The sequence below is a fragment of the Microcaecilia unicolor genome, chromosome 5 (genome assembly GCF_901765095.1).
Source record: "Microcaecilia unicolor chromosome 5, aMicUni1.1, whole genome shotgun sequence".
In the NCBI taxonomy this organism is placed as follows: Eukaryota; Metazoa; Chordata; class Amphibia; order Gymnophiona; family Siphonopidae; genus Microcaecilia; species Microcaecilia unicolor.
Window position 1 is genome coordinate 259,187,232 of NC_044035.1, and position 15,937 is coordinate 259,203,168.

At 47.3% G+C, this 15,937-nt stretch overlaps 1 protein-coding gene across 3 annotated transcripts in view; it reads left to right on the forward strand.

Annotated features, from left to right (window-relative positions):
- CHD1L (chromodomain helicase DNA binding protein 1 like) overlaps positions 1-15,937 on the forward strand; it is a 163,275-nt gene that overhangs the window by 54,333 nt on the left and 93,005 nt on the right. For all 3 annotated transcript variants that reach the window (XM_030204037.1, XM_030204036.1, XM_030204038.1), the window contains exons 8-9: positions 11,075-11,230; positions 14,448-14,540. In XM_030204037.1, coding sequence (XP_030059897.1) covers positions 11,075-11,230; positions 14,448-14,540 — 249 coding nt within the window. The remainder of the gene's footprint in view (positions 1-11,074; positions 11,231-14,447; positions 14,541-15,937) is intronic.

Below are 15,937 nucleotides of genomic sequence, written 5' to 3' on the forward strand. Positions count from 1 at the left end.
TCTCCTTGCAGTCTCCTTGTCAAAAGGGAACCAAGGAAGTCGAGGTTCGGGCCTCCATAGATTCCTTGCTGGTGCTCCGAGCCATTGTTCCATTTCCCCAGGCCGAACAGTGACAAGGCAGATACTCCATTTACTTCATTGTTTAAAAGAAGGAAGATACCTTTCATCTGGTCTTAGATCTCAAAGGTCTAAACCACTGCCTCCAAGTGTCCCTCTATTTCATGGAGACACTAAGAGCAGTGATAGCCTCGGTTCAAGCGAGAGAATTTTTTTATTACCCTTGATCTCAAGGAGGCATACCTGCATATATCCATATAGCCGCTGCATCAGAGGTTTCTTTATTTTGTGCAGTTGGGCTGTCACTTCCAATTCAGGGCTTTGCCCTTTAGTCTCACCATGGCTCCAGGAACATTTACCAAGGGTTATGGTGGTGGTGGAGTCCTTCCTTCAGCACCAGGGAATAAGAGTTTGCCCGTAACTTGATGACTAGCTCATTTGTGCATCATCCTAATCAGATGGACAAAGTTGACTGTGTTCTGTAGTCGGGCAGTGAATTTTGAGAAGAGCAGACTAGCTCCATCTCAGACACTGGAGTATCTGGGCATTCTATTTGACACAGTACGAGAGAGGATCTTCCCCATGGAGCGAAGGGGGACAAAACTGGTTCAACAGATTAGACTTCTCCTCGGTCAAGGCAGCCCAGGGTCTGGGACTGTGTCCAGGTTCTGGGGTCAGTGACAGCGGCAATGAAAGTGGTGTCATGTGCAAGAGCTCATAATCAGCTGTTACAGAAATCTCTTCTCAGCCGCTGGTCTCTGGTGTCACAGATGTACAACCTTCATCTTCCTTGGACACTGGTTGCTAGAAGGAGTATGCAGTGGTGGTTGTCGCCCAGCAATTTAACTGTTGAAGCTCTCTTTTTCATAACACAATTGGAGATGGTGACAATGAAGGCCAGCAAGTCGGGTTGGGGAGATCATTACAAGTTCCATCTGGCATAGGGCACCTGGATGGATCGGGAATCTCAGTGGTTGATAAATTGCTTGGCGCTCAGGGCAGTGCAGAATGCCTTATGTGACTTCACTCCCTTAATGGCGGGGGCCCCAGTCTAGGTTTTTTCTCTGACAGTACTACAGCAGTAGCTTATGTCAGCAAGCAAGGCGGGACCTGCAGTCTTCCAGTAGTTGTGTAGGCGGCCTCCCTCATGAGTTGGGTGGAGAAAAATCTTCTCTGCTTGTCATCAGCTCACATTGCTCGGTCCTGGAACATGGAGGCGGATTTTCTCAGCAGGCACTGCTTGGACTCATGAGAATGGGAACTATCCAGCTAGGGGTCTTAGCTGATGTTGGACCGATGGGGTTCTTCACTTCTGGACTTGAAAGTGGTGAAAAGGAATGCCAAAGTGCCCAAGTTCTTTAGCCATTGAAAGAACTGAGCTCGATTGAGGATCAATGCCCTACTGCAGCCCTAGCCGGAGACTCACCTACTGTATGTCTTCCCTCCATGGCCCGTGGTAGCCTGCATGTTGAAAAGGATCGCATCGCACCTGGGTCGAATAATTCTCATAGCCCTAAGGACGCGGACCTGATTTGACAGCTGAACGGGGATCCTCTGTCTTCCGCAGGTACACAGCCTACTGAAGCAAGGTCCGGTGCTCATAGAGGATCCATGCTCCTTTGATCTTACAGCTTGGCCATTGAAAGGGCTCAGTTGAGATGAAAAGGTTATTCTAATTTGGTCATTGATACCTTGCTTCAGGCTCAGAAACGCTCTTCATCTGTGGCGTATACGAGGGTGTGGAGGACGTTGAGGGCTGGTGTTCTGAACGTCGTGGACTTTCTCCCTTTTCTGCTCAGATTGTACACACATCCTAGCATTTCTCCATGCAGGTCTTTAGAAAGGATTGGTGTTGGGTTTTCAGGTTGCATCTTTGGCCTGTTCCAGAGGCCAACTGCAGAAACATCTCTTGTGGCTCACCCAGATATTGTTCAGTTGTTGCAGTGAGAGGGCTTCTTGCAGCTTCCCTTTTGTACGCCGTGTCCAGAACAGAACCTTTAATCCTTCAGGCTCTTCAGAAGCCTCCTTTTGAGCCACTCCAGAAGGCCTCCTTGAAAGATTTTTCACTAAAGACCGTGTTCTTGGTGGTTGGTGCTTCAACATATGCGGTTTTGGAACTTCAGGCTCTCTTGTCGGGATCCCTTTCTTTGCTTTTCGGAAGCAGGGGTCTCCCTGTGCATTGTTCCTTCCTTTCTTCCGAAAGTGGTATCAGCATTTCATCTCGACCAATCTGTGGAGCTTCCTTCCTTTCGCAGAGAGTACAAAGAGGTTTAGTATTCTTCCTTGAAGCTTCATGATGTGCGTAGATTCCTCATTAGATATCTGAAAGTCGCAAATAAGTTTCTCAAATCAGACAGACTGTTTGTACTTTATGGTAAACAGAGGCTTGGCCTCATGACTTCCAAGCCCACAATTGCTAGATGGCTGATGGAGACTATCGCATCAGGTTATTTGTTTGTGGGGAAACAGGCTCTTCAGGCCTTGTGGGCTCATTCTATGAGGTATACTGCGACATCCTGGGCAGAGGTTACCCTACTGTCTCTGGCAGACATTTGCAAGGTGGCAATGTGGTCAGCACTGCCTATCTTTGCCAAGCACTTCAGGGTGGACATTGTGTCCCATTCAGAAACCAGTTTTGGGGCTTCGGTCCTCGGCAGCAGTAGGATCTCACCCATTCTAGGGATTGCTTTTGAACTTCCCACAGGATCTGGAATAATGGGAAGCTATGTAATGGAAGGAGAAATGAGGTCTTAACTGATAATATTTTTCCATTAGTACTTCCCACTATTCCAGAGGCCCGCCCGAGGTTTCTGAGATGTTTAGTCAGTGCAAAGTAATTGGTCAAATAATGACTGTCTCCTTGCATGGTGCTTCCTGTGTATCTTTTGTTCTCTACAGGTTGTCCAGAAATGAGAGAGGTCTACACATATTTGCTCATCTGGTTAGTGTTAGGTTATCAGGTTGTTTAAGGTAGTTATGTTTATTCTGATTCTCCGAGGACAAGCAGGCCATTAATTCACACAATTGGGTAATGCGGTGCTGCATTGCCTGGTCCAGAGCTTATGATGAGCTTAACAGAGCTTTGTGGAGTGTGAGACCTGTTCCACCGCGCAGGCGTGGGTGCCTTTCCACCTGCCGCAAGATCACCGTTACCGCAGTTATTTTTCTACCGCAGTGAGGAGAAGACTATGCCTTTGGTTTCTCTTCACTCCTGGTCTGGAAGAGCTTCTCTTTTGGTGCCTTTTGGGCTTTTCACCTCATTTTTCAGTGTGCCTGTTATCAGGTCTTAGCCACTTTTCTTCCCATACTCTTTTTTTCCCCCGTTTTAAGTTTCTTTTATTTTTTTGTCTCTTAGGCCATGTTTAGGTCTTCAGCCAGGTTTTTCCCTTGCCTTTTTCTGGTGCCTTGCTCCTTTTTCTTTTACAGGCACCATCGCGATTTGGCTGCAGAAGTTTTTCCGTCCATGTCCACTAAAGTTCCTAGTGGCTTCAAGGGCTGTACCCGGTGCAATCACCCATTCTTGGTGTCTTCAGTGTTTAGGGCCCGACCATAGCCCTGCTAACTGTGTCCTCTGTCTTCGAATGAAGAAGAGTGGCATCGGCACCGAGGTCAGCATCGACGTTGGCATTGATATCGAAGACTGCACTGGCATCGTGAGTATCAGTCTGCGTGGCTGCTTCGAGACCCATGGACACTGGGAGCCAGTAGTGCATCGAGTGGGTCTCCACCTGTCTTGATGCCTACTGCAGGGCAGGGCCCCCGGGACCAACCAGCGTTGGACCCGACCCCGAGGCGATGTGAGGATTCAACGTCTCCTCATCAACACTGAGAAGTCTCGTTGCTGAGCTTCGGGCGAAGGCCAAAAAGCATCGGCATCGATAGTCCTCGATGCATGGTGCCGGGAGCTCCGGGATGTTGAGGGATTCAGCACCCAAGAAGTGTCAGCGCTGGGAAGACCTCTCCCCCTCTATCCAGGAGGTGCTAATGCGTCAGTCCTCCAGCAACCAGAACCCGACTCCCATCTTGGCCCCATCAGTTTTGCAGCCTGTCTTAGAGCCAGCCCCACAGTCTTTCCCGGTAGCGGCCCTCAATGAGCATATCCGGGCCTTGCTTCCTGAGCTGCTGGATGGCCTCTTGTAGCAGTTTGCATTGGCATCGGGGGTTCTTGTGCCTACCCTGCCACCAGTTGTAGCCCTGCTTGGTCCTCAGCCTGCGGTGGGCCACCGACACTAGTGCTACATGCGCCTCCTGTGTCGACTGCCACCCAAGCCGTGGTTACACTCAAAGTGGTTTACATATTATATACAGGTACTTATTTTGTACCTGAGGCAATGGAAGATTAAGTGACTTTCTCACTTGCCCAGAGTCATAAGAAGCTGCAGTATGAATCGAACCCAGTTCCCTAGGATCAAAGTCCGCTGCACTAACCACTAGGCTACTCCTCTATTCTACTAAGTCAAGGCAGGCTCAGTCTCGGCCTTCTCATGAGGAGTTGCTGTCTCACATCAATGAGAGTCAGAGGAGGATCCAAGGTACTATTCTGAGGATGAGTCCTTTGGCATCCCTTCTGAGCCCTCCTCTCCATTTGAAAGGAGAAATTCTTCTCTGGAGACCCTTCCATTCCCCTTTTTTGTAAAGGAAATGGCTGAGGATATTCCATTTCATTTAGAGGTGGAGTACGAGCCCAGGGCTAAGATGCTCGAGGTCCTGGACTGTGAATCTCCTCCTAAGGAGGCTGTGACCATCCCTCTCCATGAGGTACTCAAGGAAGCCCTCTGTTGGTCCCTGTCCTGCCCAAGAAGATTGACACAATGTATTGGATCCATAGTACACCTGGTTTTGATAGGCCCCAGTTGCCTCACAATTCCATGGTGGTGGAATCCATCCTCAAAAGAGCCAGGAGTTCTAGAGACTGTGCCTCGGTGCCCCCAGGCAGAGAAACTAGGACTTTGGACTCTCTTGGGAGGATGATATTCCAGGCCTTGATGCTCGTGTCCCATAATCAGTCTTACCAGCTCTTTACGAGTATGTACTTTCGGGACTCGGTACAAAAGTTGTTAGACCTGGCAGACTCTCTCCCACTGGAGCAGGCCAAGTCAGTATGCCAGTTGGCCAAGCAGCAGAAGGCGTGTCTTAAGTTCTTGGCCAGGGGTCCTTACAACACCTTTGAAATGGCGTCCAGGATCTCACCTTTTACGTGGCATCCAGAATCTCTGCTCAGAGTGTAGTACTGTTTAGACCAGTGGCGTAGCCAGACCTGACATTTTGGGTGGGCCTGGAGCTAATATGGGTGGGCACTATGTATATAGGTATGATGGATTTCTAAGTAGTCTGCCCAACAGCTGCCCTGCATCAATATAAACCACATATATACTTAATAGAAAAACAGATATTTGTAATACATTTATGATAATATGATATCTGTTTTTGTGGCTCTTTCCAGGAGGAAAAAAATCTCTGCATGAACACAATACGTGCTACAGTGTCCCTATAACCAGCCCCTCCTCCAAATGACACACTAATTACGATTTATAACAATTTACTACTCTACCTATGAAAAGCTGGCATGTTTGAACATATAAGTGATTTTAAATAAACATGCTACCAACATTAAAGAACGACAACATGGAGCAGCAGCTCAAACGACTGTTTGCTTTGTTTGGGACCATGGCTGTGCCAGGTAGGGGAAAGAGACAAACCTCTGAGGAATCAGCAGGAGGTATATCCCAAGTGATGAAACGCACAAAGCAGTCATGGCAGGCAAGCTTCTGAAAGCTGCATGAAAACAAACAGTACTCTATTGTAACTAGCAGTGCAATTGCCCCGGGATATTTATCAAAGAATGTTTCTATACAGGTTGTAAAAGAGAGCTCCTACTACTACTACTACTATTTAGCATTTCTATAGCGCTACAAGGCATACGCAGCGCTGCACAAACATAGAAGAAAGACAGTCCCTGCTCAAAGAGCTTACAATCTAATAGACAAAAAATAAATAAAGTAAGCAAATCAAATTAATTAATGTGAACGGGAAGGAAGAGAGGAGGGTAGGTGGAGGCGAGTGGTTACAAGTGGTTACGAGTCAAAAGCAATGTTAATGAGGTGGGCTTTCAGTCTAGATTTAAAGGTGGCCAAGGATGGGGCAAGACGTAGGGGCTCAGGAAGTTTATTCCAGGCGTAGGGTGCAGCGAGACAGAAGGCGCGAAGTCTGGAGTTGGCAGTAGTGGAGAAGGGAACAGATAAGAAGGATTTATCCGTGGAGCAGAGTGCACGGGAAGGGGTGTAGGGAAGGACGAGTGTGGAGAGATACTGGGGAGCAGCAGAGTGAGTACATTTATAGGTTAGTAGAAGAAGTTTGAACAGGATGCGAAAACGGATAGGGAGCCAGTGAAGGGTCTTGAGGAGAGGGGTAGTATGAGTAAAGCGACCCTGGCGGAAAATGAGACGGGCAGCAGAGTTTTGAACCGACTGGAGAGGGGAGAGGTGACTAAGTGGGAGGCCAGCAAGAAGCAGATTGCAGTAGTCTAAACGAGAGGTGACAAGGGTGTGGATGAGGGTTTTGGTAGAGTGCTCGGAAAGAAAGGGGCGGATTTTACGGATGTTGTAAAGAAAGAAACGACAGGTCTTGGCAATCTGCTGGATATGAGCAGAGAAGGAGAGAGAAGAGTCAAAGATGACCCCAAGGTTTCGAGTTGAGGAGACAGGGAGAATGAGAGAGCCATCAACAGAAATAGAAAACGGGGGGAGCGGGGAGGTGGGTTTGGGGGGGAAAATGAGAAGCTCGGTTTTGGTCATATTTAATTTCAGGTGGCGTTGAGACATCCAGACAGCAATGTCAGACAAGCACGCTGAAACTTTGGTTTGGATGCAAGGTGAGATATCAGGGGTAGAAAGGTAGATTTGGGAGTCATCAGCATAGAGATGGTAGGAAAAGCCATGGGATGAGATTAATGAACCAAGGGAAGAAGTGTAGATAGAAAAGAGGAGGGGACCAAGAACAGAACCCTGAGGTACGCCGACAGGCAGATGGATAGAAGTAGAAGAGGATCCACCAGAGTGAACACTAAAGGTGCAGAGGGAGAGGTAGGAAGAGAACCAGGAAAGGACAGAGCCCTGGAATCCAAGTGAGGACAGGGTATCGAGAAGTATGCTGTGATCGACAGTGTCAAAAGCAGCGGAAAGATCAAGAAGAATGAGGATGGAATATTGACCTCTGGATTTAGCCAGTAATAGGTCATTGGAGACTTTAGTAAGCGCAGTTTCGGTTGAGTGGAGAGGGCGAAAACCAGATTGTAGTGGGTCAAGAATAGCATGTGAGGAGAGAAAATCAAGGCAGCGGCGGTGAACAGCACGCTCAAGTAATTTGAAGAGAAAAGGGAGATGGGTCGGTAATTAGAGGGACAAGTAGGGTCGAGTGAAGGCTTCTTAAGGCTCCAGTAATCAAATACTCAGGCATGCTTTTTCAAAACCCGAGGTTGACAACAGACCCAGCCTACACAAAATATAGCCCCAGGCCATTTCTGGAATAACTTGGAACCTCTTCCCTTTTGAAAGCAGGGTGCGTGCTTAACATATCTAACCTCTTTGAGCTGCAGCCCTGCATTCACTGTTGCTGGCTTCCGAGTCCCGGGCTGGTACTTCTGTGGCCTGAAGGCTGAAGCAAGAACCTTGAGCTACAATCTTGCTTGTGGCAGGCAAAACAAAAAACAATATGAAACCGTGTGCGGGGCCGTAGCCCTGCACACGCTGCTGCTGGCTTCCTTCCTCCTCCCTCCCCTCAGGATTTAACTTCCCGTTTTGGAGAGGGAGGAGGAAGGGAGCCTGCAGCAGCGTGTGCAGGGCTACAGCCCCGCACATGGTTTCATGCTGTTTTTTGTTTTGCTGTGAGGGTCGGATTCGGAGTGAGACGTCCCCACTACAGGGCAGCTGGAGCTGACGCTGCCAGGAAGGGACCTGAGCCACCCCAGCCCAAATGTTGGGAGCCAGTTGTTAAAGTTTAACAACCGGCTCCCAAAATTCTTTAAAAAATAACAAACAGCTCTGGAGCCGGCTCCAGCACATCTCCTCCAGCCGAGCTGCAACACTGGCGGCAGAAATTTCCTTGTAACACTGGTCTGCATGCTGCGGGGAACGGGGGTAAGGCAAAGCAGGCGGAGAACTCCTGTTTTTTTTTTTTTGCTGTGTGCCGACTGAATGTGTGGCTGTGAGCAGAGCCAATGAGGCTGCAGCCCTGGCAATTTCCTTAAGCCTAAGACAGAATTGATTGGAGGATCAGGCAGAACTGGGTGGGCCTCAGCCATGATTGGGTGGGCCTGGGCCCACCCAGGCCCACCCGTAGCTATGCCCCTGGTTTAGACTCTCATGGCTGCATGTTTCTGACTTGGAACCATCAGTTCAGCACAGGTTTGTGGATGTCCCTTTGCTGACCAAATCAAGAAGTACACTGATATCATCTCTTCGCCTCTCTCCTGCCAGGCACCTTCTGCATCAGCCTTCTCCTCCTCTAGGAAGTCTTTTGGCAAGTTGAGGAGAGGTACCTACTACTCCCAGAGGTACAGGTACGCAATCTCCGCTCACCAGCCTGCTCAGGCTCAACCCCAGCATGCTCGTTCTCGTCAACAGTGTGCGCTTAAGATCCCTGCTGCTCCCCAGTCAAAGCAAGGGACGAGCTTTTGACTGGCTCCAGCAGAGCATAGCTGCTGTCAAAGTGTCCGTACCAGATGACTTCCCGGTCAGGGGGAGGCTGAAGTTTTTCTATGAAAGGTGGCCCCATATAACCTCCGATCGGTGGGTTCTCCAAATAGTCTGCCTCAGATACGTCCTAAATTGGTTTCACAAACCTCCAAATTGCCCAACAAGAGCTCATTACTTCTGCATTGGGGGACAGCTCTTCTGTATGCGTATCCTCCCATTCCTCTTGTGGGGAAGACTTTGCTGAAACTCAAGTATGACCACAGAAGCATGATCTTAATTGCACCTTACTGGCCATGGCAGATATGGTTCCGTCTTCTTCTGGAGTTGTTCTCCAACGAACCGTGGAGATTGCAGTGTTTTCCAACACTAATCACGCAGAACAAAGGATCTCTTCTGCATCCCAACTTCAGTCTCTGGCCCTCATAGCCTGGATGTTGAGACCCTAGAATTTTCTTCCTTGGGTCTTTCTGAGGGTGTCTCCCAGATCTTGCTGGCTTCCAGGAAAGATTCCACTAAGAGATGTTACTCTTTTAAATGGGGGAGGTTTGCCATCTGGTGTGAGGGCAAGGCTCTAGATCCTATTTCATGCCCTACACAGACCCTGCTTGAATACCTTCTACACCTCTCTGAGTCTGGTCTCAAGATCAACTCCTTAAGGGTCCACAGTGCAATTAGTTCTTATCATCAACGTGTAGAGGGTAAGCCCATTTCTAGACAGCCTTAGTTTGCTTCATGAGATGTTTGCTTTTGTCAAACCCCCCTGTCAAACTTCCATGGGACCTGAACATCATTCTCACCCAACTGATGAGAGCTCATTTCGAGCCACTGAATTCCTGCCATCTGAAGTACTTGACCTGGAAAGTCATCTTTTTGGTGGCTGTTACTTCAGCTCGTAGTCAGTGAGCTTCAGGCCTTAGTGGTGGATGTTACCTTATACTAAGTTTCATTAACAGAGTAGTCCTCCACAAGCACCCTAAGTTCCTGCCGAAGGCCGTGTTGCAATTCCATCTAAATCAGTTGATTGTCTTGCCAACATTCTTTCCATGACTCATGTCCATCCTGGCGAGAGCAGCTTTCACATCTTGGACTGCAATCGAGCATTGGCTTATTACATGGAGCGGAGAAGGCCCCACAGACAGTCTGCCCAATTTTTTATTTGTTTCTTTTGATCCCAACAGGATGGGGTTTCCATCGGGAAACACACAATTTCTAGTTGGCTGGCAGATTGTATTTCTTTCACTTATACGCAAGCTGGGCTGACCCTGGAGGGTCATGTCAAGGCTCACAATGTCAGAGCCATGGCTGCATCGGTAGCCCACTTGCAGTCAGCCTTCATTGAAGAAATTTGCAAGGCTGCGATGTGGTCTTCAGTTTACATATTCACATGCCTTGAGTAGAATACCCGACGTGACTGTTGAATGGGGCTGACAGTGTTGCAAAATCTGTTTGGAGTCTAGAATCCAACTCTACCCCCCCCCCCCCCCCCCCAGGTCCATTTTATTCTGTTCCAGGCTATGCTCTCACTCTGTTTGTATATAGTTTTGGGTTAATCTGGTTATGTCCTTGCCGTTGTGATGCATAATTGACCAATGCTTGTAGTTTTTGGTGAGCCTGGATGCTAGGGATGCTTCAGTTGTGAGAATTAATGGCCTGCTTGTCCTTGGAGAAAGCGAAGGTACTTACCTGTAGCAGGTATTTTCCGAGGACAGCTGGCTTTATGTCCTCACAAACCCTCCCACCTCCACTAGGAATTGTCTCCTATTTTTTCTGTTTTATGCTGTAGTATTTAACTGTGGTAGCATGCTCTCGCAGCGGGCGGAAGGCACCCACACATGCACGGTGGAGCATGTCTCGTGCTCCACAAAGCTCTGTTAAGCTTATCATAAGCTCCGGAGCGGGCAGTGCTGTGCTGTGTTACCCAGTCGTAAGAATATAAGGCCTGCTGTCCTCGAAGAATGCCTACTACAGGTAGGTATCTTTGCTGTTTCTCCTTACTGCTTGTCTATATAAATACTGAGGAGCTGAACTGGATGCCAATAGAGAGAAATCTCAGCTCATTTTTCAGTTCTCTATCTCCAATTGCTAGTTGATGGACACAGATATCCCACAGATTCTGGAATAATGAGGACTAATGGAAAGAAAATTATCAGATAAGACCTAATTTCTCCTTCTTTTGCATCAATACCTTTCAGATTTGAAGGACAATAAGAGGTCTCTAAGGAAAAAAGAGAGAAGGGGGAAATGTAGATATTAGATTTGAAATTGCCTTAGCTTCTTGTTCATCTCTATGGTTTTTCTCAGTTCTGTTATAATGTTCTTTACAGCCGAAGAGCTTCACAGTCTATTACAGCCATTTTTGCTAAGAAGAGAGAAAGCTGATGTGGCTGTTGACCTGCCAAAGAAAATGGAGTTGGTGGTGTACCATGGGATGTCAGTACTACAGAAGAAATACTACAAAGCTATTCTCATGAAAGATCTTGGTGGGTAATTGAGTGGAATATTCTGTCATTCGCTTTGCAAGTAATTGCTTTTCCCATAGGGCAAAGGAAATGGGGTTGGGATTCTGCATCTCACTCAGTTGCCCTAGGCTCCGATATTCAAAGGCACTAATATGTTGGCAGCAGGTGCTGACTGCATAAATGCTTTTTTATGTTGGTGCTCATACACAAATGTTTTAGCTGTATAAGTCCATTTATCTGTTTAAAATTAAGGTGGGTTTTGGGACTTGGGACTTTCCAGGAGGCAGGGCTACAAGTCACACAGAAAGTGGTGAAATTCAGTCGTTCTCTATCTAAATTATACATTCAGATCAAAATGCAGACAGCAGGAATAACTTTACAGAAATAAGTTATCCATTTAAAGTTATGCTGCCATTTTCAGTATTCACATTTGAGCATAGAGCTTCACTTAATATTTGCATAATTGTTTGTCAGATAGATTGTATCAAGCAGGGCTTGTCTTTTATGTGTTCATGTACAGCACTGTATATGTCAAGTAGCATTATGGAAATAAGTACCGTATATACTCGACTGTAAGTTGAGAAATTTGTGCTTGAAAAATCATCAGAAAAACCGAGGTTGTCTTATCTATGGGTAACAGCCGTAGCGCTAAGTTAAATATATGAGTTTGTATCTTGGGGGGGGGGGGGGCCGGGGTGGAAAGGTTCGAGGTATGGAGAGGCTCTGAGGATAGTTGTGGGTGACAGTTTAGTTTTTGCGCAAGTGTTGACGTTCCATGGCTGCCTCACAGTGCAGGGAGCCCAGGAAGAGTGCTGCAGGAACGGTCCTGGTTCTGCCAAAGCCTGGGAACCAACTGGGTTGTGTTACTGTTCAACCGCAACTATTACCCGCAGCTACCCTCCGAACCTCTCCATACCTCAGACCCCTCCCAAATTCATATATTTCACCTATGATTGCCATTAAAAAAAAAGTTACACCCTTGTGTATGTGTGGTGGGGGGGGGGGGGGGGGCAATGAAAGAGCATGCTGGATCTGTGTGGAGGGATGTGAATGAGGCAGGGAGAAGGATATGCTGGCTGGGGAGGGGTGTGAGTAAGGCATGAAGAAGTGTGTGTGGCCTCAACTTATACACAGGTCATATCAAGTTTGGCCATTTTTAGTCCTTGTCCTATACATGAGATTGACTGACTTATAGTTGAGTATATATAGTAATAGTTGTAGTAGTGGTAGTAAATGAAATCTGTTGAAGGTGGAAAGGGCAGCTGCTAGTAGTGAAGAAAGTTAACATGCAAGGCATGAAACAGTTGCCCTCCCACGGGAGGTGGTGGAGAAGAAAATGGTAACGGAATTCAAACATGCGTGGGATATACATAAAGGAATCCTGTGCAGAAGGAATGGATCCTCAGAAGCTTAGCTGAAATTCGGTGGTGGAGCCGGTGAGGGGAAGAGGGGTTGGTGGTGGGGAGGCGAAGATAGTAGTGGGCAGACTTATACGGTCTGTGCCAGATCCGGTGGTGGGAGGCGGGATGCTGGTTGGGAGGTGGGGAATAGTGCTGGGCAGACTTATACGGTCTGTGCCAGAGCCGGTGGTGGAAGGCGGGACTGGTGGTTGGGAGGAGGGGATAGTGCTGGCCAGACATATACGGTCTGTGCCCTGAAAAAGACAGGTACAAATCAAGGTAAGGTATACACATGAGTTTATCTTGTTGGGCAGTCTGGATGGACCGTGCGGGTCTTTTTCTACCGTCATCTACTATGTTACTATCCAGCTTATTTTCGAAAGTGATAGCCGGCCATCTTCCGACACAAATCGGGAGATGGCCGGCCATCTTATAAAAGCGGCCAAATCGGTATAATCGAAAGCCAATTTTTGGCCGCGTTTAACTGAACTCCGTCGCGGAGCCGTCCAAAATTGACAAGGCCATGTCGGAGGCGTGGTGAAGGCGGGACTGGGACGTGGTTATGGGCTGGACAGAAATGGCCGGCTTTCGTCGATAATCGAAAAAAATTAGCCGTGTTTAGCGAACATTTAGGTCACTTTCTTTGGACCTTTTTTTTTCACGACCAAGTCCCAAAAAAGTGCCCTAAATGACCAGATGACCTTCGGAGGGAATCGGGGATCACCTGCCCATACTCCCCTTGTGGTCACCAATCCCCTCCCATACTAAAAATATAAAAACATAAACCTTTTTTGCCAGCCTGTATGCCAGCCTCAAATGTCATACCCACCTCCATGAGAGCAGAATGTGTTGTATGGGCTTTTGGTGGGGGTTTGTGTGTGTGTGGGGGGGGGGGGGGGTCAGCTCCCAAAGTAAAGGAGCTATGCACGTGGGAGCTTTCTGAAGGCCACTGCAGTGACCCCTAGGGTGGCTGGTTGCTGTCCTGGCATGTCAGGGGGGCCATTGCACTGAAAATACTAGCTCCTCCCACGGCCAAATGCCTTGAATTTGGCCGGCGTTGAGATGGCCGACATAACTTTTCATTATCGCTAAAAAACGAAGCCGGCCATCTCAAACCCCGGCCAAATCCAATGCATTTGGCTGGCCGGAACCGTATTATCGAAACAAAAGATGGCCGGCCATCTTTTTCGAAAATACGGGTCTGGCCAGCTGTTTGCGGCGCCGCCAAAATACATTGCCGGCGCGGTTCGATTATTCCCCTCTATGCTATCTGTCCTGGGTATGCAGATCTATTTCATGAATATTCATTGTGGATATCCTGAAAACTTGACTGGCTGGGGTTACCCCAGTACAGGTTTGGGAATCCCAGGCATGAAGAGATGCGGGATTTTTTTTTTTTTTTCTTGGGTAGGAGGGTGGCACACCAGCAGTTTCCACTTGTTCCTTTGAGTTTCAGCTTAATCAGAACCACTGCTGGAATCCAGTGCCATGAGCTTTAATTCACAACTTCCTGGGGATTTTGTTCTCCAATTTTATATAAGCATAAAGGGATTTGATATAACCCTCCAAACTCACCTAGCTCAGTTGGCATAGCGACAGTCCTCAATCAGGAGCCTCTCCAGCACAGCAACCCCAGTGAGTAAAACAAATTGAGCTACAGACCAAACCCAGCTATTCAGCATATCAATATATAGAGCGACCAGTTAGCTGGTCCTGTGTTTGTTGTAGTCCGGGCATTATCTGCAAGACCACCACTGTTCAGCTTCATTGTACTTAACCAGCACTTTGTTACGTGGGTGAACTGAATGTAAAATGGTGACTAGTTCTTTATATTCCAGATGCCTTTGAAAATGACACAGGAAAGAAGGCCAGGCTTGTGAACGTGCTCATTCAACTCCGGAAGTGTGTGGATCATCCATATTTGTTTGATGGTAGGACAGTGCACATTGTCTAAGCGAAGATGCATTTGCTGTTTTATAAGAGGTTTATTCATAGAATCAGTGATGTGTCAATTTAGTTACTCAGCAAAATATTCATTTTATTTTTAAAGTGACAACTGCTGCTCCTTGTGATCTTGGACAAGTCACTTAACCCTCCATTGCCTCAGTTACAAACTTACACTCCGGTTTATTAAGCAGCACTAGCAGTTGTCCATGCACTAGTGCCGACACGAATGGGCTGTGTCAGCACTAGCGCATGGACAGCCGCTAGCGCTGCTTTGTAAACAGACCCCTTAGATTGTGAGCCCTCCAGGGACAGGGAAAACCCAGTGTACCTGAATGTAACTCACCTTGGACCACTACTGAAAAGGTGTGAGCAAAATCCAAAGCCAAAAAAAAAAAACCTTGTGGAAATTGTCTACCAGGAAAAGTTCTGCTCTTATGGAAATTAAATGCCTGTGGAATTAAATTACTGCTTGATTCTTCTGACTTGTAAAACATATTAAAATTGTACCTTCAGTGTACTTGATTTTTCCTCATACGGGCCCCCTCTGAAGTATTTCTTCCTCCATTCTTCCAGGCACTTCTTTGTATCAATTTAATTAAATTAATACAATCATTAACACTAATGGTTTTTGTGCTGTGGTGGTTCACTTTAGAAGAACAGGTAAAGGGGATTGCAAATGTGAAAATCATCTTGTCAACTTTGGACATTGCATTTCTGGTGAAAAGGTTCTAAATCTGTGAGACTGCCTCTATGCAATTAGCTTGTCATTTTCTTTCAGCAAGATTTATTAGAGGAAAATATAGCAGGTCTCATGACTGGTCTAAACCAGCATGTTGGAGTAGGTGGAGTAACATTGTTTTAAACCAGCCAAAGCTAGCCATCACTTTGACAGACTTACTATCAAACCAGTAAATAATATCTAGGAATAAAGCAGCTTGATGCAGGATTCCGAAACAATGCCATTTTTGAAGTATCGTTCCCTTTACCAGTCCTTCTATCCAGGCTATCATTAGAGGTGGCAACCAGGGCAGCTGTCCTGTGCCCCCATGCCGCAGGGCTTCCCAAATCTGCCCAAATCTAAAGCAGGCACAATCTTCCAGTATGACAGTGGCGTAGCCAGACTGCCAATTTTGGGTGGGCCTGAACCCAAAGTGGGTGGGCACAAAATTTTCTCTCTACCCCCCCCCCCCCCCCCCCAGCAAAATGTAGTCACACTCAGATACATTTGTCACACAGGGTAAAGTGCTGCTTTTCAGTGCATCAGATTTCAGACAATTTATTTAATAGCCTTAACACCCTTTTCAGTGAGCTTTCAGAGGCCAAAACCTCCTGCCTCAGGTCAGTATAATGCTGTTACGGTATCCTCGCCTGACCTAAGGAA